Here is a 22,436-nt window from a genome sequence, read left to right on the forward strand (position 1 = left end):
GGTAGTTGTAGTGTGTGCATGTGTGTGACATACTTTAACGGTGCAGGCAGGATGGTTTGGTAGTTGTAGTGTGTGTGTATGTGTGTAACATACTTTAACGGTGCAGGCAGGATGGTTTGGTAGTTGTAGTGTGTGTGTATGTGTGTGACATACTTTAACGGTGCAGGCAGGATGGTTTGGTAGTTGTAGTGTGTGTATGTGTGTGACATACTTTAACGGTGCAGGCAGGATGGTTTGGTAGTTGTAGTGTGTGTGTATGTGTGTGACATACTTTAACGGTGCAGGCAGGATGGTTTGGTAGTTGTAGTGCTGCTGCTGCTGACTGATTATCTGTAGCTGCAGAAACTGCTGCTGCTGCTGGAGCAGGCGGGCGTAGGCCGAGTCCATGGGCGCCTTGTTAGCCTCCTGTTTCTGGTCAGGGGGGATGTACTGGTGGTACTTCAGCTTCTTGACCCGCGGCCTGGGCTCTTTGCTCTTCTTGCTACGGCTCTTGTCGCTGGGAGCCTTTGGTTGGCTGTGCTACAGGGCGACGAAGAACGGGAAAACAGCACCAGGTTCAGAATTACACGCACACACGTTTCCTACATCTCAACATAACCATATTGCTGTAACTTAGTAAACTAGTTAATAAATATTAGCAAATGTAAATGTCCAGCAAAATGTCCCCACAAAGATAGAAGCACCACACCAACACACCGCTGTTCTGCAATGAAATATTTGGGCCGCAGTGTCAACACCACCCAGAAAATGACAGGATGAGGAAACAGGATGTATGGAAGGGGATGTGACCCCCATTGTTTCAGTTCATGGGGCTGCCGGATGCACATGAAAACGGCCTGGCATTAGAGAGGAGAGGTCGAAGCCACGCCGCTATGCCAAATTAGCATCGGCCCCGACCACGCCTGCGCAAGTGAGGAACGGCACGACAGAGAATGACGTGAAAAATGCTCCGAGGCAGAAGGGATTACATTGAATGCATGAGTTATTGCTTCATTCCTCCTTTTCGGGCAGTAGGGCTCAGCCGCTTCTCCCCTTGGCGCAGAGCGTAATTGTTTCATTTGAAACAAAAATTGAAGACATGAGTCGGCTGGCCGCAGTTAAGCCCTGCGATTGGTCACCCTCTGAGGTCCTTGACATGGCAGCACCCGGGCTGTCAGCTCAGTGTTGTTGAGGCGGCCCTTTCAATGTGACGTGACGCAGCTTTGGGGTCCCGCAAGGACAGCTTACACCAGACTGCTCTTGCTCTCAAACCACAATTAAATCCAATAAGAAATATGACTTTCATTTAGAGGACACTGCAGAAAAAAATGCTTTTTATAATTTCATTCTTTAACTGTAGCCATAACTAAGAGCACAATGCTTGATGTTCTTATTTGCAAAAATCGAATCGAATGTTGTGAAGCACGCACCTTACGAGCCAAAACCCACAATAAACTTCCTCAGAATTTTTTTTGTGTAAACACAACACTCGCTCATTTCTTGGAAGAAACTTTCTGTTCCAAGTGGACGCTTCAGGCCTGTTTCGTCTCTCTGCTGTTATGTTTACACCCTACAAACCTCCCAATAACCGGGTCTACACATGGACAGGTGCTGCCAGCATCCCAGGGATTTCATGTGGATCTTATGCTGTATGTCACAGTATCGAAAAACAACAACTTTCAGCCATGAGGGGCAGCTTACCTTCACCAACGTGGGTGCTGGTTTAGTGGGAGCCATGGTGGTGACACACTGCAAGGTGACTGTGGGACGGCTGTTGGTTGCCTCTTCGCTTGGAACCAGACTGAGGCTCTGGGGTTGTGATAAGAAAGAAATGAGACCATAAATTGTTATGAAGCTTATCTGTTGACAAATAAATCACTAATCATTTAATAAAAGGCAGGAATATAACTCAAAACCTCAGTCAATAAAACTCTTTCCCTCAGTCCTTACTTGAGGAAGACTGTAGCATTTGCGACTCTTATTGTGAGTGCAGCAGATTGACTCACTAGTCTCAAACCGACACGTTCCAAAAATAACGGTCATAAATCCAAACTTTCCTTTATATCTGTGTTTTTTACAGTAAATAAAAACAAAAAAACAAAACAAAATATGAATTTCTCAACTTTATACGTGACTGTCAAAAGACTGGTGTTCTTCAAGCTTCAGGCTTCTGGCTTTTTGGCTCACATGCGTGCCATGCAAGTACATTCAATCAGAATTGAACTGTAGAATTATTAAACAATAATCAATAAATCATTCTAATTCAACAACTACTATTAATGCAATATTATATTTACATATTCAAATATTTACTTTCTATTATGCCACAGAATTGGCTCTAACACTTAAAAATATACTGAAAAGAAAGCTCCCCTCCAGCCTTTCGACAGTGGATTAGAGACATGATGCACTAATTGGCAATGGAAAAAATGTAAAGGTCCTACAATATTATCTTTTTATGTAAATTATCATATAATATTATCCTTTATTGTTTTTTTTTTGTACAAAAGCGTTGGAGGGATGGGTGGCTATTTCTCTGTTCTGTTTGAATGTAATATTCAACGGATATAAAATAAGAGTTAAATTGGAGAGACCCACCGGCACGATGGAGGTGGTTGGTGGCGAGGCTGATATGTCTTTGGGTGATGGTGCTGAGCCCTGGGACTCCTGACTGGCCGGCTGCTCGGGTGAAAGGGCATCATTGCTGTCTTCATCAAAGTTGTACACGTCCCCATCTGAAGACAAATAAATAAATAAATAAATAAATAAATAAATAAATAAATACCATACAGCCAGTAAACAACTATTTCCTGTCTGTGCTACACTGCAGTGCAGTAACGTCCTGTTCTTGTGATTTGGATGATAAAAGGACCATAATTTGGTGAGGCTAAACAGTGGGAGCCAATAGCGTGCAACCTCTGATGGGACTGTTTACCAATGATGGCCTCCTTGACGTTTGTGTCCACAGGCAAGATGTTCTTCTCCACAAGCTCCATCGGTCCAGGCCGCTGGGCAATCTTCTCGTTGAGGTTGTCCGCCAGGCGAGCCCTCTTCAGCTTCATCTGAGTGGCCTGCAGGGACGGCTCTGCTTGGGTCTCTGCAAAAGAATAAAGAGTGCTCCATCATTAACTTCAAACTCTTGACAAGCTACTGTTCTTCTCTCACAAATATGAGATTATACATGACTGTTATATATTAATGTTTAAAAGATCATAATTTTAGAAACAGTTGATTTGTCCATTATACAACATAAATGTTATAAAGGGTAATTAACTAATAATGGGTTTCTCTACATTAGTGTTCTTCAATTATTTTCTGAAGAGGTAAACACCCCCCCTCTCTTTCTCTTACTTTCACAAAGTCATGTATGTCTGTGAACTTACACACACATGTTGGTTTTTTAATTAACGGTAAGACCCTAACCCCAAACCTAACCCTAACACTAACCCTATTATCTATGGCTTTCCCAAGTGTAAAATTGCATGACTGATTTACACGTGTAGTTTAGCTTAAATGCACTATATTAATGTATATTAAACCATTCCCTGTCTTTCCATTTGGAAACATTATTTTGAAACGTTGCATAACATCAAGTGCAACTGTATAATAAAACGTGTGTGTTTCAGTTTACAGACATACATGGCTTTGTGAAAGTGGAGAATTCTAGGTTTTTGTTTAAGGAGCAAGAGAAAAATCAGCAAAGTTGTATTAATGTCTTTTGAATACAGAAGACAGTTCGACCCCACCCCTCTATTTGAGAAGCACCATCAATTTAAATCCATTTAAATCCATAACATTTCACAAAAAGAAATCTTAGACAAATCATTTAATGGGAATTTATAAATGACATTAAACTTCTGGATGATAGTGTAAGTGCAAATGGTCTTCTGCTGTAATGATGATTTACTATATTACATCTAATCTGCAACCGAAGTCATTTGGTTACCTTCCAGGATATGCATGCGGACCAGTTCAGAACGTTCAGGCCTAGTGCAGAGTTTGTGCTTCAAGAAGCTCTCAGTCTGCCAATAAAAGCAAAATTGGAAATTTTTTTTAATGAAATACTAACGACAGATACAGATGTCGAGGTATACCGGGATCTTCAACAGGAGCTAAAACAGCGTTTTAATAAAATAAAAAACTTTCATGTATGATTGTCTAATTTATACTACAGGGAGTGCAGAATTATTAGGCAAATGAGTATTTTGTCCACATCATCCTCTTCATGCATGTTGTCTTACTCCAAGCTGTATAGGCTCGAAAGCCTACTACCAATTAAGCATATTAGGTGATGTGCATCTCTGTAATGAGAAGGGGTGTGGTCTAATGACATCAACACCCTATATCAGGTGTGCATAATTATTAGGCAACTTCCTTTCCTTTGGCAAAATGGGTCAAAAGAAGGACTTGACAGGCTCAGAAAAGTCAAAAATAGTCAGATATCTTGCAGAGGGATGCAGCACTCTTAAAATTGCAAAGTTTCTGAAGCGTGATCATCGAACAATCAAGCATTTCATTCAAAATAGTCAATGAGGGTCGCAAGAAGCGTGTGGAAAAACCAAGGCGCAAAATAACTGCCCATGAACTGAGAAAAGTCAAGCGTGCAGCTGCCAAGATGCCACTTGCCACCAGTTTGGCCATATTTCAGAGCTGCAACATCACTGGAGTGCCCAAAAGCACAAGGTGTGCAATACTCAGAGACATGGCCAAGGTAAGAAAGGCTGAAAGACGACCACCACTGAACAAGACACACAAGCTGAAACGTCAAGACTGGGCCAAGAAATTTCTCAAGACTGATTTTTCTAAGGTTTTATGGACTGATGAAATGAGAGTGAGTCTTGATGGGCCAGATGGATGGGCCCGTGGCTGGATTGGTAAAGGGCAGAGAGCTCCAGTCCGACTCAGACGCCAGCAAGGTGGAGGTGGAGTACTGGTTTGGGCTGGTATCATCAAAGATGAGCTTGTGGGGCCTTTTCGGGTTGAGGATGGAGTCAAGCTCAACTCCCAGTCCTACTGCCAGTTTCTGGAAGACACCTTCTTCAAGAAGTGGTACAGGAAGAAGTCTGCATCCTTCAAGAAAAACATGATTTTCATGCAGGACAATGCTCCATCACACGCGTCCAAGTACTCCACAGCGTGGCTGGCAAGAAAGGGTATAAAAGAAGAAAAACTAATGACATGGCCTCCTTGTTCACCTGATCTGAACCCCATTGAGAACCCCATTGGTCCATCATCAAATGTGAGATTTACAAGGAGGGAAAACAGTACACCTCTCTGAACAGTGTCTGGGAGGCTGTGGTTGCTGCTGCACGCAATGTTGATGGAGAACAGATGAAAACACTGACAGAATCCATGGATGGCAGGCTTTTGAGTGTCCTTGCAAAGAAAGGTGGCTATATTGGTCGCTGATTTGTTTTTGTTTTGTTTTTGAATGTCAGAAATGTATATTTGTGAATGTGGAGATGTTATATTGGTTTCACTGGTAAAAATAAATAATTGAAATGGGTACATATTGTTTTTTTGTTAAGTTGCCTAATAAATATGCACAGTAATAGTCACCTGCACACACAGATATCCCCCTAAAATAGCTAAAAATAAAAACAAACTAAAAACTACTTTCAAAAACATTCAGCTTTGATATTAATGAGTTTTTTGGGTTCATTGAGAACATGGTTGTTGTTCAATAATAAAATTATTCCTCAAAAATACAACTTGCCTAATAATTCTGCACTCCCTGTATTATTAGTACTACACAAAGAAAAACACAACAGCCCCAGTTTATCTTTAGGGCTTGCTTGTTCTATAGTAAGGGCTAAAGGGTTGATTAAACGGGGTGTCCAGTCATTTTTACTGGGTGTTGCAGTAAACATCAGTGCTGTATCGGACTGGGAGAAAGTGGAGTTTACCCTGGCGCGCTCCAGGCTCCGGATCTGCTCATGGAAGGCAGCAGGGCTCTTCAGGGCTAAATGAGGGAGAAAGCAAAAAAATTAAAATAAAATGTTGCATCAATAAACAAAACATAGAGAGCGGCAAAGACCTACTGCCTTGGACTTCATTATGGTTATGGAACTATAGTGGTGTCCTGAACGTGAGCAGCCAGCTTGTCAGGGACCAGGCGCTGGGGAACTTCACATCGTGACTCAGATACTGGGACGTGGTTTGGTGAGACGCTCATTACTCACACGGCCAAAGATCATGCACCTAAAACTCGCGAATCCGCTGCATGGGCCGTTTTTTACTGAGTCAGCGAAGGACCAGAGACGGCCCACTTCCTGCTGGTTCCTGGTGTGCTGAGGTGTCTGTGTGGTCCGGCCAACATAGTCCTGCCAAGCAGTCCACACAAGCGCAACAGACCGAGCCCGCAGTCCTGTCTGCGTGGGGCCAACAGAGACGAATCGCTGGGGGGGGGCGGGGTTCAGACCCTGCAAACCAGACATGCAGGCCCCGCCTGTGACTCATCTGTTGCTTCGGCCAGCCAGTCAACGCTCTACTGACCAGACTGACTCCTGGTATTGACAGAGATGTGGTGGCTGCTGGCGTCCATCTCCTGCTTCACTCACCCTCCCCAACCCAGCCCCGCCCCCCGCCCCCCGCGCTGCCCCGCCTTCTTAGCGAGGCCGCGTCGAGCACTTTTATTAGATCTGCCCCTCTTAAAAAAGCGCTGATAATAACATCCCCTCCCTCTCACCCAGGCCAGGACGAGCGACGACCCACTTCAAAACCAGAGTGTGTGTGAGCCAGAGAAGGAACGAGAACACACACATTTAAAACAAGTCAAAAACACTCCACGTATACATGATGCCAGTTCATCTACACTACCAGTCAAAAGTTTGAATGCACCTACTCAGTTATGGTTTATTTTTTACATTATAGAACAAAACTGAAGACACAGGACTATAGACTAAGGTTATGTACTTAAGAGAAAAAAATAGCAAAAGCAAAGTCTGTGATGGCAGCATGTCACACTTTTGTCCACCACCTTAAGTTGGACAACAGAGACGGTTCATGAAGCGTCTTTTGATGACGACACCAGTGAACAAAGCCGCCATGAAAAAAAAAAAAAAAAAACAGATTCATCAAACATACTTAACTTCTCCTAATACACATAAACATATAATAAATATGTTTCTTGCATTGGATCCTTCAAAATGGTGCAACTTTCGACTGGTACTGTAGGAACACAAACTGTGGCATATCTACAGTGCTATGGTTTAGGCTCAAAGCAGAAATAATAAAAAACTGAGACCCAGTGGTCATGACACGGTTATAGGAGGATTGGTGTGACTGCGGCATGGAGACTGGAGTCCACCACCAGCTGACGTGTGGTCATAAACTGACCAGTGAAGGACCTATATTGTTAATACTGTTAATACTAGTCAAGGTCCCATTCATCAGGGTCTCCAGGACTTCTCCAGCCCAATCACCACAAACCTTTCAGCAAGTTTGACCAGCATTATTAGCTGTGATTGTTGAAAGTGATATTACTACCGCAGTCCTCTTACTGAAACAGCTGATTGGCTGTTTAGTAACATGGTATGTGATCGTGCACATGTGCTTTTATACACCCCCCCACCCCAAACGCCTAAAACATCACATCACAGCAAACATTACAATTCATTTAAGAACCCCCAAAAGTTGTAGGGGTGAAGTAAGGTCAGCGAGACTCACGTGGCATGATGCCCTGGTCCACCAGCTGCTCCCGGGTGCGCCTCTGCTGTAGCCGGAGCTGGAGAACTGTTGGAGATCAAAGTGTGCCGGTGAGGGGGTCAGTCACGCAGAAGCGGCCCTGAGCACTTTCATCTGGTTCACTCTGTTTTCAGTGCATCTTAAGGTTATCCTGTTATCTACCACGGTGCCTGGGAGGACAGCGGCTCTTAAAGCCGCGGGGTGGGCCGCGGGGGGCCTGGCTTCTTCGACTCTTTAAAGATTACAGCATATTTTATAAGGCAAAAAAAAAGAGAACATGAGCACAATACAGGCCAATAAATGGACATTTTCTTATCAGCACCCAGTTTTAGGTGCAGATGAAGTCATCTGTGTGCTGGCTGGCCCATAAAGACACAGGGGAGGAGATTAAGTCTCGCTTTGGGTCGGTGAGTCCTGATCTTTTAAGCCCCTGGAACATCAAAAAGAGAATAAGTGTCCGGGTGTAAAAAGCTGAGAACAGAAACGCGGCGAATTCTGTCGCTGCTGCCACCCCACGCTCAGTGCGGCGTGTTAATAAACTGCAGAGGGGGCTCTGTTCAAACATTCATAAACAAGCCAGCGTAGACGTGTTATTTGAGCGGGACAGCGCCGCTCTTTGTCCAAAATATTTGAAGAGCAAGGTGATGGCTGATGGTGACAAATGGTGCGTTTGTGTGAAATATGGGGCGGGGGGGTGGGACATGGCCCCTGGAGTCATTGTTGAACCTCCAGTCCCCCAACACCCTCTGGCAACCCCACTGGGGCCCAGAGCCTCCTGAGTTGAAGGCTAGCAGACCCCGACCCACACAGGTCCCCAGAGGCCGTTGTTGCAGTCGCACCAGAAGTCTGACTCACTCCAGCAAAAATAAACCGGGCGGCTGTGAGAACGAGGCCTGGGAAACGGCACGGTCCGGAGGCGGCACGGGGGGGACGGAAGGACCCCGCGTCCCTCAACGTGATGAGGCTGCGGAGGCGGGGCCCCGGGGACCGCTGCCTAGCCGTGGCTTGCATTGCGTGTTGGGTGAGGATTGCGCGGGTCCCCTGGACACCAGCTTGTACATGCGAATTGAAAAACGGCGCCACGGGGCGCGAGGCGTTATGAAAGTAATATAATGGCGAAAGTGCTTCGCCTCAGTGGGGAAACGGCGCGCTTTTATCTATGGTTTATCCCGGGCCTGAGGTCCTGTCGGATTTGTTTGGCTGATGTCAGTACTGATGTTCTGCACTGAACCCTGGCTAACCCCCACCGTGTGATGCGAGCTGGCTCCGCTGCCTGCTCTCCTACAGAGAATAAACAGAGGTACCGCAGACCCTCTCGGCTGCTTCACCCTACCCTTCCACCGGCGGATCTGTGGAAATAACACGCAGTCCTGCGCATTTACGAGCCTCTGGTTACCCCAAAACTCTCGCTAGAAATAAGAGCATTTGTTTAGTTATGGTTAACCGGGACCACGGGAGTGCTGGAAGTTTCCAGATGATAAAAATGCCTCCACTTGAGTGTTTAACTTTGAAATCCATTACAGTATCTGAATTACGTCATTCCACTGCAAACAGTACAACACCCAACGATTAATAACCAGGGTATTACAGATCCTTCTAATTATTTATGAAGCATGCAAATCCCCCCTCTTTTTTTGTAACAGGGTTAAAGGAAACTGTTTTAAATGGATCTAGGTGTACCAAATATGTATTTATATAGGTATATATACAGAGATTATATACAAATCACAAGCACCACCCTGTCTGTGAAGTTCGGACAGAAATGCCCCGACACCGGTCAGGTTTGGTTTGGATGGGTGATCAGGTTTCCCAAGCATCTCTTCCTGTTACTCCTCAATCTGTCCATCTCACTCTTGTGTCATAATGTCCAGTCATTTCCTGGCGGGGCAAAACACACGTACGCTACCCACAAGCAGACACACAGACAGAGACGCTCGCCGCTGTTCCAACACAGAGCCGTGCTAAGTTATGAATTACAGCAGCGAGGTGGCAGGCGAAGGGTGAAAGCGGCACCTGATTTGAATTTGCCCCTGCCGAGCGCGGGGGTCTCCACTTCGAGGCAGGCCATCGAGGTGAGTGCAGGCTCGGCGTGGGGCCGGGCTTGAAGTCCCATGGATCGCGCAGGAAGGGTGCAAGGCGGCGGTGGTGACGGGAAAAGCCCTGGGACGGAGCGGACGTTCGGCAGCCTGCTCCGGGTGCGATCCCGAGCCCTCCGCCCGCTGCTCGCGGCGCAGTGCAGCGAGTGGACGAGTGTGTGTGTGTGTGTGTGTGTGTGTGAGTGTGTGTGCGTGCTTTGCTGCGGCTCAGCCAGTCAACGATCGGGAGGAGGGACACGAAGCTGCAGGCTGTTAACCCCTCGCACTGCTGCGCTGCCAGAGCACAGGGCTCAAACGACAACAACAACTACAACAAAAGCATTATCAGCAGTCACAATGGAGGGAAACGGATCATGTCCACACGCAGAGTTTATCTCAGTCACTTTTTAACTACTTGTGGAATTTCAGACATCCCACTGCTGCTGTTTAACTTGCATTAATGGGAATACGCCCTTCAATATACTGAGGCTGGGAAATATACTGCGGGAAGCACACAGATACATACTTTAAACTATAGCTTGCATATTTAATACTATGCCAAACAAGTGTGAATGAGGTGCCAATGGGGAGTGACAGGGAGGTGATCTGGTATTTTTAAAAGTAAATAAAATGGAAATTAAATTTAGTGCAAATTTCTTTGGTTCTCTCAACCAAATTCACATAAATGTAGCCGATCATTGTGACTATTTGCGCTTCCTCATCACTGCATTCCACTATCAGCGCAATAAACCTAGTCTAGCCCGGCAAGTTAAGTTAGATGCTCTCTCTCTCTCTCTATATATATATGGTAAAATCTATGGTAAAATGAGACCTATGGTTTATCCCGGGCAGATGCTTAATCTTCCCATCACTAGTCTTTGATTGGCCATTATAAGTAATTCAATTTTCTTAATGTTGAATGCCATTTTTTCTGAGAAAATACATTTGTTTCATATCATTATTATGCTGTGTGCTCTCAGTTTAATTAAAAAAGTGGATTATTCTCATTTGTACAATAGCCATAAAAGGCACATACACAAAAATAATAACAAGAAAAGAAGAAATGATTTCTATACAAATTTTATTCATTTTCAGGTAACTCAACATTTTTCCTTTTAATAAATTTTTAAATCCAGTGGCAGCGCTGTCTGTTAGACCACTTTAGCTTTGGTCCTGACAGCAGAATTTGAGGACAGAACTGTGATGAAACAGCAGTGCTGTTTCTAGTGGGCTTTCTGTGTGGACGTTCACTGGGTCTTCATCTGTGTGTTAACTGGACCAGTCTGAACAGTTGAACAGACTCTGGAAGTCCCACTGCTCTTCGTTGTAGAGCAGCATTGGTAGGACTGGTCGAGAAATTTGCACCACACCCTGTGTGTCCCAATGCTGCTGCCCTAGTGCCTCTTCGCTCTTGAGCATTGGTGGTGACATGTACACTAGACCCTGGAAACCCCCCTGCTGCGAGGCCTCTTGGTTGTGATGTGATGGTATGTTTGCTGGATCCTGGTTGAACCACTGCTGATCCTGCGAGGCCTCTTGGTTGTGTTGCAGTGGTGGTGACATGTACACCAGACCCTGGAAACCCCCCTGCTGCGAGGTCTCTTGGTTGGGCTGTGGTGGTGGTATGTTGGCTGGATCCGGGTTGTACCACTGCTGATCCTGCAAGGACTCTTGGTTGTGTTGTAGTGGTGGTACGTTCCCTGGATCATCTTCATAACACTGCTGCTGTTCAGCCTGTTCAGCCTGTTCAGTGTAGAAATGCTCGCAGAACTTCAGGTAAGTCAGCAGCTCTGATTCTTTGGAACAGCTCTCCTGATGCTGTTTGGAGCTTGATTGCTTCTTTGAAACACGGACCTTCTTGCATTGCATGTCCTTGTGTTTCATGTCATGCACTTTCAGGCTAGATTGAGTCTTCCCACGTTCAGCACGGTGCAGCGACCTTTTTCCTCTATGCGTTTTCTCATGGTACAGTAGACTGGATTTATGAGTAAAACTCTTTTCGCACAGGTTGCACTCAAAAGACTTCTCTCCACTGTGCACTTTCTGGTGAGTCCTGAGATTCGAGCTTTGTGAAAATTTTTTACCACAAGTCTCACACTCATATGGCTGTTCACCACTGTGCACTAACAGGTGCCTTTTAAGATTTGGCTTTTGTGAAAAGCGTTTCCCACATTGGGCGCAGCGATACGGCTTCTCTCCGGTGTGGGCTCTCATGTGGATGGTAAGAGTGGATAGTTGAAGGAACCTCTTATCACAATGGTCGCACTGGTGGAAGTCCCCATAATCATGGAGATGTGTGGATGTCTTAGCCTTGCTCTGGGCGATGTTCCTCTGGCGAACAGCCCTCACTGGTCTGCCTTTTCTCTTTGGAGGCATTTCAATGTTTTCTGTAGCTATTCACAGTATCTAGTAAGAATTAGTTCTGAGAATTCTTTCCAGGTTGCTCCTTTAAATACATAAATGTATGATGATGTCATCGTAAACCAAGCAATCAACAAGCTGCACATCTTTAGGTGACCAATAAGAAAAAAAAAAAAAAGTTTACTGTTGCCATGACGATCCCAGCCAATCAGCAAGCTACATTTTAGGTGACCAATAAGAACAAAAGTAATGTTTACTGTTGCCATGACGATCCCAGCAAGGGATTTAATACATTTATTTACAACATGCGAAAACCTTTAAACAACCACCGACACAAATTTATGAGCGGCGAATCATACATAAAGGATAGTTAGTATAGATCAGAGGTTCGTGTTTGCTGACTGATCCTTTACCACGTGAGCTTGATACGGCTGAAATGATAAAAATTCATTTCCAGCTCTACCCTGCATTAATCAACGCGATTCCACGAATGACATAATATATTGTCGCGTCGGTCCAAATACACGTAATAAAAATCGCATCATTTGCGGTGTACGATCGATGTTTGCGATCATCCAAAAGCGAGCGGCGGACTACCGACGGATCGGAAGCGCAGATATATGACGTCACGCTCGAAGTCCCGCCCTTTCCGGTTTCTGGCCGTCTTATTGGTTGAGAGTGAAAGCTGCGATCTAGCGTCATGTCACTGGGAGAACATGATATTATTTTAGTTATGTTGCAGCCAAACACTGGTTATAATGATTGTAATTTATCCCAGTACTTAAGGGAAATTTTGCTTGTTTTACCTGAACATTACGTGGACATTACAGGGCATCAACTGGACCTGTAGTCTGCTTGCTGGGTAAAACACAAAGTCGGGGGATGATAAAGTGAATACCTTGCTGATGTAGGTGAATACGGGGCTTCATTATATCCAGGGACTTATGCCAGGGTCCAGTTTGTGGACTTTAGTTCAGCTTTCAACACCATTTTTCTCCATTTTTATCTAGGGATTGTCTCTCATATCAGACCCATCACAGTTGTGTTAACTGTATGAAAGACTTAAAATAATCACAACTAATGTGGTAAAAGCTAATATTATAAACCATTCTAATTTACTCATCAGGCACTTTTGTCAGCAATACTATAAGATACTATTATAACTGTAACAGAAAAAATGACAGCAATACTATAGGCAATAATAACACAGAGATTAAAAAGTTTCACAAGAATTTACCACACTATTATTTCAGTTTGATTAATTCATGTTAGAATTAGTTCATGATGTAATAGTCATGTCACGTTTCAATATTTTAATGCCACTATACCACAGTTCCAAAGTTAACATTTATGACAGTAAACACAATGGAGAAATATTCCCATCTATGATGACACTATTGGAACTGATTGTTGCTCAGCAACCTTGTTGTGTCTACAGTCATGAGATTTGTAGATGCTGAATAATTCAATAATTAGATTTTGGTACATGCATTAGCAGCAACATTCAAAACAAAAAGCTACGGTTGACCACAAAACGACAGAAACTGGCAGAGAATGAATGTCAGATGCACAATGGATTCATGCTTGCCAGACCAAAATCAGCCGAAAGTTCCCCAAAGCGTTCAGAACCCACTTTAATTCCTCTGGCCTACACCTGACTTCCTTATGAACATATTTCTCACTAATGAATAACAAGAACAAGCTGGCAGCCATTCCAGGAAGCATTTCAAAAAGGTCTGATGAGCGGAGCTTTAGTGAAGGTCAGGGCGCAGGGAGGCAGAGATTGAGGGAGGAATGGGAGGATGCTGCCTGGGCACTCAATGACGTTGGAAAGTCTGGCGGGGGAGAGGTAGAATGGCGACGTCTGCCAGAGAAAAGCAGCTTACAGCATGGCCAAGAAGCACGAGGAAATCGATACACTGCCTGCAATACTGTTGGCCAATGTTCCTGAGAACGTTCCGAGCTAATGTCAGAGAATTCCACACGATTTGAGCAACGCCATAATAATCCGGCTTTGTGGTTTTCCATGGCCTTCAGCGTTATACAAAAGCCACCCCCCAAAAAAACGCTCTTTATAACCATCCTTCAAAATATGTGCATGTGCAGATATATTTCCAGCACTGATGTTCTTAAAACCAAGGATAACAAAAAACTAAATTCCTCAATCATTCCCTCCAAGTCAGAAGAATAACAGAGAGGGTGCGGAGGAGAATCAGACGAAAATCCGAAAAATCATAGATCAGAGTAGTTCCGAGGGGTCAAGACGACAAAGTTCCACCGGCTTTAATGGGCCAGGCCCAGAGGGGGACGCTCGTGAAAATGTCAATGGCCGACTCGGCATGGGTCGCTGCCAGCCTGGCCAAACAAACATGCCCCGCCATGCCCTCTCATTAAGATTCACACGGCAGGAAAACATTTCCAGACGGGAGACGCTGGCTGAGATTGTGAGAACGAGTTAGGGCCGCCATTGAGATGAACTGGAGCAGATAACACTGATTTGTCAGTTTCCTCCACGATCACCCCCGCTTTTAAAAACAAATTCTTGGGAAACGTATGCGTTTATTACGTTGGGCATGCTGAGTCCTATGCAGCAGTAAATTCATGGATATTTGGGGGAGGATCCCTTCAGTGATGACGCTTCGTACCCTGAAGGCATCCAAGAGGAACTTGAAGCAGCTTTTGAGGAGCCATTTAAGCCGTGATTACGTGTTGGCCGACGAACGCAATTCCTCTGTAATTCCCCACTTCTCCCCACAAAAAAAAAAGATTCCCAAAACTGTCTGGAGGGGCTTATTTTCTCACCGTGAGGGCAGGACTTGAGTTTTAATTGATGGAATGGAAATGAGGGTCGGAGTGCTGGACTTTTTTTTTTTTTTCTCGATACACTCACCATTCCGCCGCTCTTTGATGGGTGGCAGGCTCTGGCTGGGCTGGAGAGTCAGCTCTTCCAGGTCGTGGGTCACCGCGTCACTCCGGGGGCTCGGGACCAGCGTGCCCTGCTCCCCTTCTACTCCCAGACTCCCCTGAGGCTCCATAACTCCTCAGGGAGGGGAGGACGGGCTTCCTGAGAAAGCGGCGGGTCGGGATTCTGGTAGTAAAAGAGTATGAACTCTGCAAATAAAAAATAAAAAAATTACAAAAATGTTTCTGAAAATTTCAGACTTCAGAGCAGGGTTCAGGCCACCAAATCTACGTTACTCATCAAAACACAGATGAGTCACACATTAATGGAGCTCAATGACACCACGGTCCGGACCTGCACAGCTGGTGAGGAGTTCACGTTGAGGCAGAAAATGTCTTAGCGTTGTCTGAGAGAAGATACGGTGATCAGAGTTAAATATTCATGCAGCATTTTAACATTTAATCTCATGTTGATCAACATAGAAAATGAAAGAAAATGATGGAACTGCTTTAGATGTCATAAATGTTTAGGGAAACATTAGTAGTGTGTTTATCTGACAAGGAGTATAATTTACGGCTCTGCCTACGCTAGTGGTCATATTTTGCAGAGGGCCCGGTCCCATCGGTGCCCTGGAATATTCTTGAGAGGTTCCAATCCCCGTAAATCTTCAGCGGTGTTCCCACTGGCTGCAACCACGTGTTGTGCGCTGAACATTGTGTATAATTTTTACATGAGCACGACTGCACAGCTGGACAGTGTGTCTGTGATGTGACTTATGCAACATGATCCAATGTATGACATAAAGAGTGTTTAATAAAAGTTTTTAAAAAGTTAGCCACCTGGATATATATGAACAAATGGGCAAGCCTTTGGTTAATTACATTTGGTTAATATGATTCAGCTCACAAGATGTTTCTTAATCTTTATGAATTACATAAACTATGTCAGAATACAAACGAGTTAGTGGAAAAGAATATAGTACATTTCAGAATTATTATTAATCCTATTCCAATTATTAAGGAAATAAAGCATCTTGTATGACTGTGACCTGAGATAAGGTCAAAATGAAGGAAAAAAGTACAAGCATTTCTAAACATAACGAAAACTGAAGAGGATGCGATGGAACTCTGTAATCACAAGGCAGCCACTTAAAAAGGCTTCTCGATCAATGGAAATAAGTCCTGTGGTCTGTTGAGTCCAGGCTGGCCCTGTTCCTGCGCGATGGGAAACATCAGGGTAAGAAGGATAGTGCATGAAGTGATGCGCCCATCATATACAGTCCCTGACAAAAGTCTTGTCACTTGTGTACAAATTGACCTCAAGTGCCACTGAAATATATATATTTTTTACAAGAAACGGCTCCTTTTATTCCCAACAGCTTTTGTAATAATGTTTCAGTGCAAAACAAAACTGTCAAAAAGTTTGGTAAAGCCCATTGAGTTCATTTTTGCAAAGACATAAATGTTGTCGCCTTGTCATATGAGCTTCACCTGTGACTAATAATGGATCAATGAGGTCTCAGGTGTGTATAAAAAGACCCCCAGAACACTAGACCTTCACATCAACTGCAACTAGACCTCTGCAAACATGCCTAACATTCAGCCTGAGACTAAAGTGTTGATTATCAAGAGGCTGAAGACCAGATCCACTGCTGATGTGGCAGACACCTTCAATGTGTCTCAGCGTCAAGTACAGAGGATAAAAAAAAAGATTTGAAGAGACTGGAGACGTTTTTGACTAGTCCAGGTCGGGCAGACCCCGCAAGACAACTGCTCGAGAGGACCGTTTGTTGGCTCAAAAATCCAAGGCCAGCCCATTTTCCACTACAGCAGCGCTCCACGAGACCTGAAGTCCCTGTGTCAACCAGAACAGTTTGTCAGATTGTGTCTCAAAATGGCCTCCATGGTCGAATCAGTGCCCAGAAGCCAGCACTAAACAAAAGACAATTGAAAAAACGTGTGGCATCTGCCAAGGCCCACAGCCTGCTAAAAGGATGGACACTGGAAAAGTGGCAGAAGGCGGATTTTTCAGAAGAATCTTCTGTTGAATTACACCACAGTCGGTGTGCATGATCTTGTCAAAAATAAATACCATCCAAACAGTATATTTTACAGTGCCATTGAATAATTAAACCTCATTGTACAGATATGTAATTATCTAGAAATTAAAGAAAAAAAATCCTAGCAGTATGGAATTGCTAAATCCATGGAACTGGAGGCTCAGGTCTTGTTTCCTGTCTAGAAGCAGCTCTCTGTCCCTGCGATGTCTGGTGAGTAGGTTCCTCTCGGCACACTGATATGACAGTGAGGGGGTGTTCTGATGCCTGTGATTCACTTTGTGAGAGTGTTTGTGTGTCCGTTTTCTGACTCTTATCTGCAACCAAATCCTACAGACAATATTAATCATGGTCAATATGGACATAATTATCATTTGCTAGCTTTGTTTTTCTTTGAATTTTCTAAATTTTTATATAAATATTGTGATTTTACTGTGTTTTATTTATTCTAAAAGATTGGACTCCCCGTTTTAAGGATTCCAGTTAACTCCAAAACATGCTGGTGCCCATGTTGTAAGAATCACAGGGCAAAAAAATCAGCCTTAGCTCATTGCCTGCATTAAAAAAATTTGCAACATTTTCCTTTGAAATAAAATTCTTTCCAGTAAATTTAACAAGGCTATCAAGGTTTAAAAATGTCAACGTAAAAAGTGAACACACGCGCACACATGAAACCTTTATCAATTTCTTTTATATGGCACAATTGTTCAATTTTAAGGGAAGCATGAAATTACTTCCCACAGATGCTGTGTAATCAGTCATTCTTCATGGGCTGATTCATGGTCCAACAGCGTTTCACTAACATTCGGCCCATTTCAATGCGAGAACATAACATATGTTCCTAATTAGTGTGAAAGGGGAAAAAAATCACTTTCTAACTTCTATGGTGAAACTAATTTGGGATAAAAACTGATGAGTGCTTCTTGAAGAATAAAGAGACCCCAGACCACAAGACGTGAGCATCGCTGAATGGTTGAAGAGTATGAAAATGTTGGAAAATCTCCATATCTCCACACATTCAAACACCAATGAAGACCCTGGTAGAGTAACTGATACCTGTAACAAGGAAGAACAGAATTGAATGTCCCTGTTAAACTAATTGCTTGAATGTTTGAAAGAGTTCATGTAAGGCTACAGTGATCTGTTTGAAGAGAAAACAAAACACTGGTCATTACATAAAAAAAGTTTTTCTTTTTATAAAATGTTCCCTCTGACTGAAGGGAGACAAGCTTTTGGCAGTACAACTTGTCACTTCTCTCACTTACAGAACGTAATGGCAAAAGAACGCAAGGAGGGGTTACTTCTGCCTGGCCCAGGGTCACTGCGTGACCCCTGCAACCCTCTGCTCTTTGACCTTACAGGCAGGGTCAGTGAAGATTTCCAGCCCCCTTAATGGCCTGAACTGCAACACTCCCTTCTCCCGCCTTTTGTGTTGCTTGAGAAAAGAGATCCAGCTGGGCTGCAGAGTACAAAGTCACAAACTCCAGTCTCAACAAAAGTGGAAAGACGGAATGGCCTGCAGCCGGAGTGCCACCGCTTGTTTAGCTTGGGGCCGGCAAGGACTTTGTTGGGAGACCTCCTTGGAGGACTTGGTTGCTGCTTGAAGAGGTGTTGGTGCAGTCTGCCATTCAGATGTCTCCTTTGTGAGGTTGTAGCAAGATCACCCAGGCTGGTCCAGACATGGCTAGTGATTTCTCTCATCCCCGCTCCACCTCAGAATCATGTGTGGTGAGTGTACTGTGCACAATGGCTGCAGCAACATTATCTAGATGGAAGCTAGTGATCTTGTTTTGAGAAAAAGTGCAATATAAACCCCATTATTTTCCAATGGCGAAATGTCATGTGTATCTGGGGATTAAAAATGATTCTAAGGACAAAATCTGTTGTTCCTGAGCAAAAACACTACTTTCACTACTAGATAACTGATAATTAATGTTTTAATAATATTTTTAAAATTACATTCCTGAACGTCCCCGATCGTGAAAATTTAACTTTGCGAAATTATTTAACATTAATACGAGTTCCCCTAGCCTGTCTATGGTCCAGTAGTGGCTAGAAATGGCAATATGTATAAAGTTTGGATCTGGAATTTGTCCCCTTATGTTGTCTTAAGGGGAAAGGTTACCTCCCATTTCTCAAGCTTTTTCTGGCCAGAGAATTTCCCGAACCAACAATCATGGCTGCCAAACGAGCAAAGAATTGCAGTTTTTCAGTGACTGCATGTAAAAATGAGCATCACGCCCCTGAAGAACCGATGGGTGAATCAATTTTTTTTTCTGGAAAAACAACGACACGACTTCCTGTTTGCACCAAACACCTATAAAATTTATGTCAGGGACCTTTAACAGTTTTCCTATATCTCTCTCATGAATAACAAAAAAAAAAAAAAATCATTTTAATCCCTGTGCATATAAAAAGGTCTAAGTATAAAAAATTACCTCTTCTTAATGTTTCTAACCAAGGCAGAAGGCTTGAAAGCTGAACTTTGTGCTGGGAAAGGTCCAAACGATTAAACAAAGCAATCTTATCACAGACACACGTAAATAAAGACAAATGGCTGAGCTCAAACAGAGCAGGAACGCCTCCACCCTGCGCACCATCTGAGTGCAGGAGAAAGAGATCTGCAGAATCACTTTCATCACCCCACTGCTCTCACTTGACTATGAACAGAGCTACATTTTGATGTTTTATATATTTAAATGAGCACTTTCATGAATTGTTTCATATAAATGTCTGTACTGGGTTTGCTATACACGAGGGAAAAAGTTTTATGAGTCATTACGAACGTGACTGAACCCAAGCGTCATCAACATGTTTTTAACACATGGATCACAAACTGAGTTTAGATGACCGCTGCTGCAGTGAAATAACTTGAAACTCCAAAACTCCAAAAAAAAAAAAAAAAGGATACTCTTCCCTCCCAGTGAATAATGTTCTGCATTTCTGCCGTTCTAGTTTGTCAAGTGCACCTGAGGGAACTGCTTTCATCCCAATTCTACCTTACAGGTTCAGAGGATTGTTGATAATGAAAGTTAAAGGTTGACAGCAGGGTGGGGTGGAATGACCACTTTCTGGCAGGGGTTTCTTCCAGGAAATGGATTTCAAGCTGTAAAAACGCACCAAAGGGTCGCACCAAAGTAGACCTCGTTCCTGTCTGGGCCAATAGAGTTTAAAGAGTATAACCAAAAACCTTCATGAAGCATCAGTGATGACTAGACAGGGTGCGGAAACGGAGATGAAATAATAATAAAAACAAGACCAGTAAATGGCAGCAACTTAATCATTTAAAAAAAATGCTGATACACTGCAGGTTGTGTTTTGCTCAGCATGTAGAACTTAAGGTTAGACGAGGAATGTTGTGACTTACACAAGGACTCTGCCATAGCGGGTGAACGCACTCATATTTAAAATACATGGCAGAGCTTGGAAGATAAAAGAGTACTCTCTGAACATGGCAGCTGGAGATAGACGTGACAGTGGAAAATTGGACAGTGTGTGTAGTCAAAACCTTAATCCCTTTAACTTGGACACTTCCCCTCTTTCTCATGGGAGGGAGTAAGACGGGAAGAGGAGAAAAAAAAAGTGCTTGGCTGATATGACCAAGGTAAACGTAGAGACTTCTGATTGACTTTCAGACAACGTGAGCATTATTTAGGCAGGAAGGAGGTTTGTAATTATGGATTGAGGCTTTCAGGCCAAGTCAGTGATGCATCAGTACAAAACGTTATGGGGCTTTTCAGAGAAATAACAGCACATAGTGTTTTATTCCATTTACGGTAAGGCCGATTAGCAATCAACTGGTCAATAATGTGTTTGCTTATTTGTTGGCCAGATGCTTTTATCCACAGAGTGGGGCAGAACAAACGTATATTGGCATACACAAAGAACCAGGAGGAGATGCAGAAAAACAATCCTGTAGAGCCCCTAGTTCTCAATATAGTGTTACATCAGTAGACTTTGCATTTAAACTCTCAGCAGCTGTGAATATTAACAATAATTACGTAATTATTCTTAATATTACAAATTTATTACAGTTAATATTCTCACTTGCTTCATGGTTGACTGATAAATGATAAATAAAATTGATATTAGGAAGAGTCGGTCCAAGAGACAGTTTTAATGTATTTTAATGCTGGTCATAATTGCAGTACTGTATAGGTCAATAAAAGCTATTGTCCACATAGGTACACACTGTACATGTGTCTATAAAGTTTTTAAAAAATAAAATCAGATAAGAAATAAACTAGTGGTGGCCATTACATGAGATGCATCTGTTTAGGTAATAAAGAGATTGTGCAGATTGTTTTTAAGCTTACGAGGTATAAAATGCAAAAAAAAGTTTCAGTTTACATTGTATGTTGAATTGACGTAAGCATTGGTACTGCAAACGAAACTTTCACTTCTACATGACTACATTCCGGGCGAACGTCCGTGGGGATGGAGCACAACTCTCCCGCTCTCTCTCTCTTGGCCCACGCACGCAACTCGTCCATGAACTGCAGCATCCAGTCTCTCTGCTTCATCCTCTGCACGTGCGCCTTCAGGCCTGACACAAACATGTTTACCCCATTTACTTCTGTGTAGTAAAGGATGAAGAAAAAGTAGAGTGCTTTGGTGAACTCTAAATATGAAGGCACAGCAGGACTACAACCAATAGATTTCAAAATTGGCTTAATTGTGACACTGTATAATTTAAGTGAAAAATAATATCTGTTTAAGAGAAAAATACTACCATCAATTAAAGAGACGCTGAGTCAGAGTAGGATTTTCCTGATATTTACTCATTTGCCTGCAAAAAGCCATGGTTCACAGACGCTGTAAAAAGCCTCAACGGGATCTCATTGTTTAAGAGTATCAGTTAGGAGAAGGGTACATGGACCATAGTATAAACAGTAATCACAAAGTACAGAAAAATTACACAACAGTAATGTTGCCAAAAGCTGGACATCCCTATAAAACTCATAAAAAGTCCAAATGAGAAGTGAAAAGGGAGGCTGCCAAGACAGTGCTAATGTAAGCACTGGTTGCTTACTAGACGTGTATTTACTGTATTCTCCATATGTCTGAACTATGGGGTAGGGTTGTTCGCAAAGAAAAACATCCAGGTCCTGACACAGTGGGCACCCTGACAGGTCTTCAGATACACAGCTCCAACATCAAATCGAAATCTTTATTTGGTGCTACTTTGTTTTCAAGTCAGCATCAATTCTTAAGAGGTGAACTTGCACAATGACTGGGATTTTGTGGGATTATATTTTGATGTGTGATCAATCAACTATACCAACCGGGCGGTAAATGATCGTCAATAAGCCATTTACTGAAATAAAAACAGCTGTGCGGGAGGCAGCCAAATGTGAGGTTGTGGACGACTGATGAC

The 22,436-nt window shown here is 43.3% G+C and overlaps 1 protein-coding gene across 2 annotated transcripts in view; it reads right to left on the reverse strand.

The window, feature by feature from the left end:
* Positions 1 to 22,436, reverse strand: part of mrtfbb (myocardin related transcription factor Bb) — a 40,112-nt gene that overhangs the window by 7,735 nt on the left and 9,941 nt on the right. The window contains exons 3-10 of one of the 2 annotated variants that reach the window (XM_028985617.1): positions 14,992 to 15,212; positions 7,648 to 7,713; positions 5,886 to 5,941; positions 3,926 to 4,001; positions 2,915 to 3,076; positions 2,578 to 2,714; positions 1,681 to 1,788; positions 272 to 519 (exon numbers count right to left, since the gene is read on the reverse strand). In XM_028985617.1, the coding sequence (XP_028841450.1) occupies positions 272 to 519; positions 1,681 to 1,788; positions 2,578 to 2,714; positions 2,915 to 3,076; positions 3,926 to 4,001; positions 5,886 to 5,941; positions 7,648 to 7,713; positions 14,992 to 15,136 (998 nt within the window). In that variant the 5' untranslated portion in view covers positions 15,137 to 15,212. Of the gene's footprint in view, positions 1 to 271; positions 520 to 1,680; positions 1,789 to 2,577; positions 2,715 to 2,914; positions 3,077 to 3,925; positions 4,002 to 5,885; positions 5,942 to 7,647; positions 7,714 to 9,678; positions 10,102 to 14,991; positions 15,213 to 22,436 lie in introns of those variants that run through there. The other variant, XM_028985619.1, reaches the window with a different exon arrangement.

The sequence above is a fragment of the Denticeps clupeoides genome, chromosome 7, assembly GCF_900700375.1.
Source record: "Denticeps clupeoides chromosome 7, fDenClu1.1, whole genome shotgun sequence".
Taxonomy (NCBI): domain Eukaryota; kingdom Metazoa; phylum Chordata; class Actinopteri; order Clupeiformes; family Denticipitidae; genus Denticeps; species Denticeps clupeoides.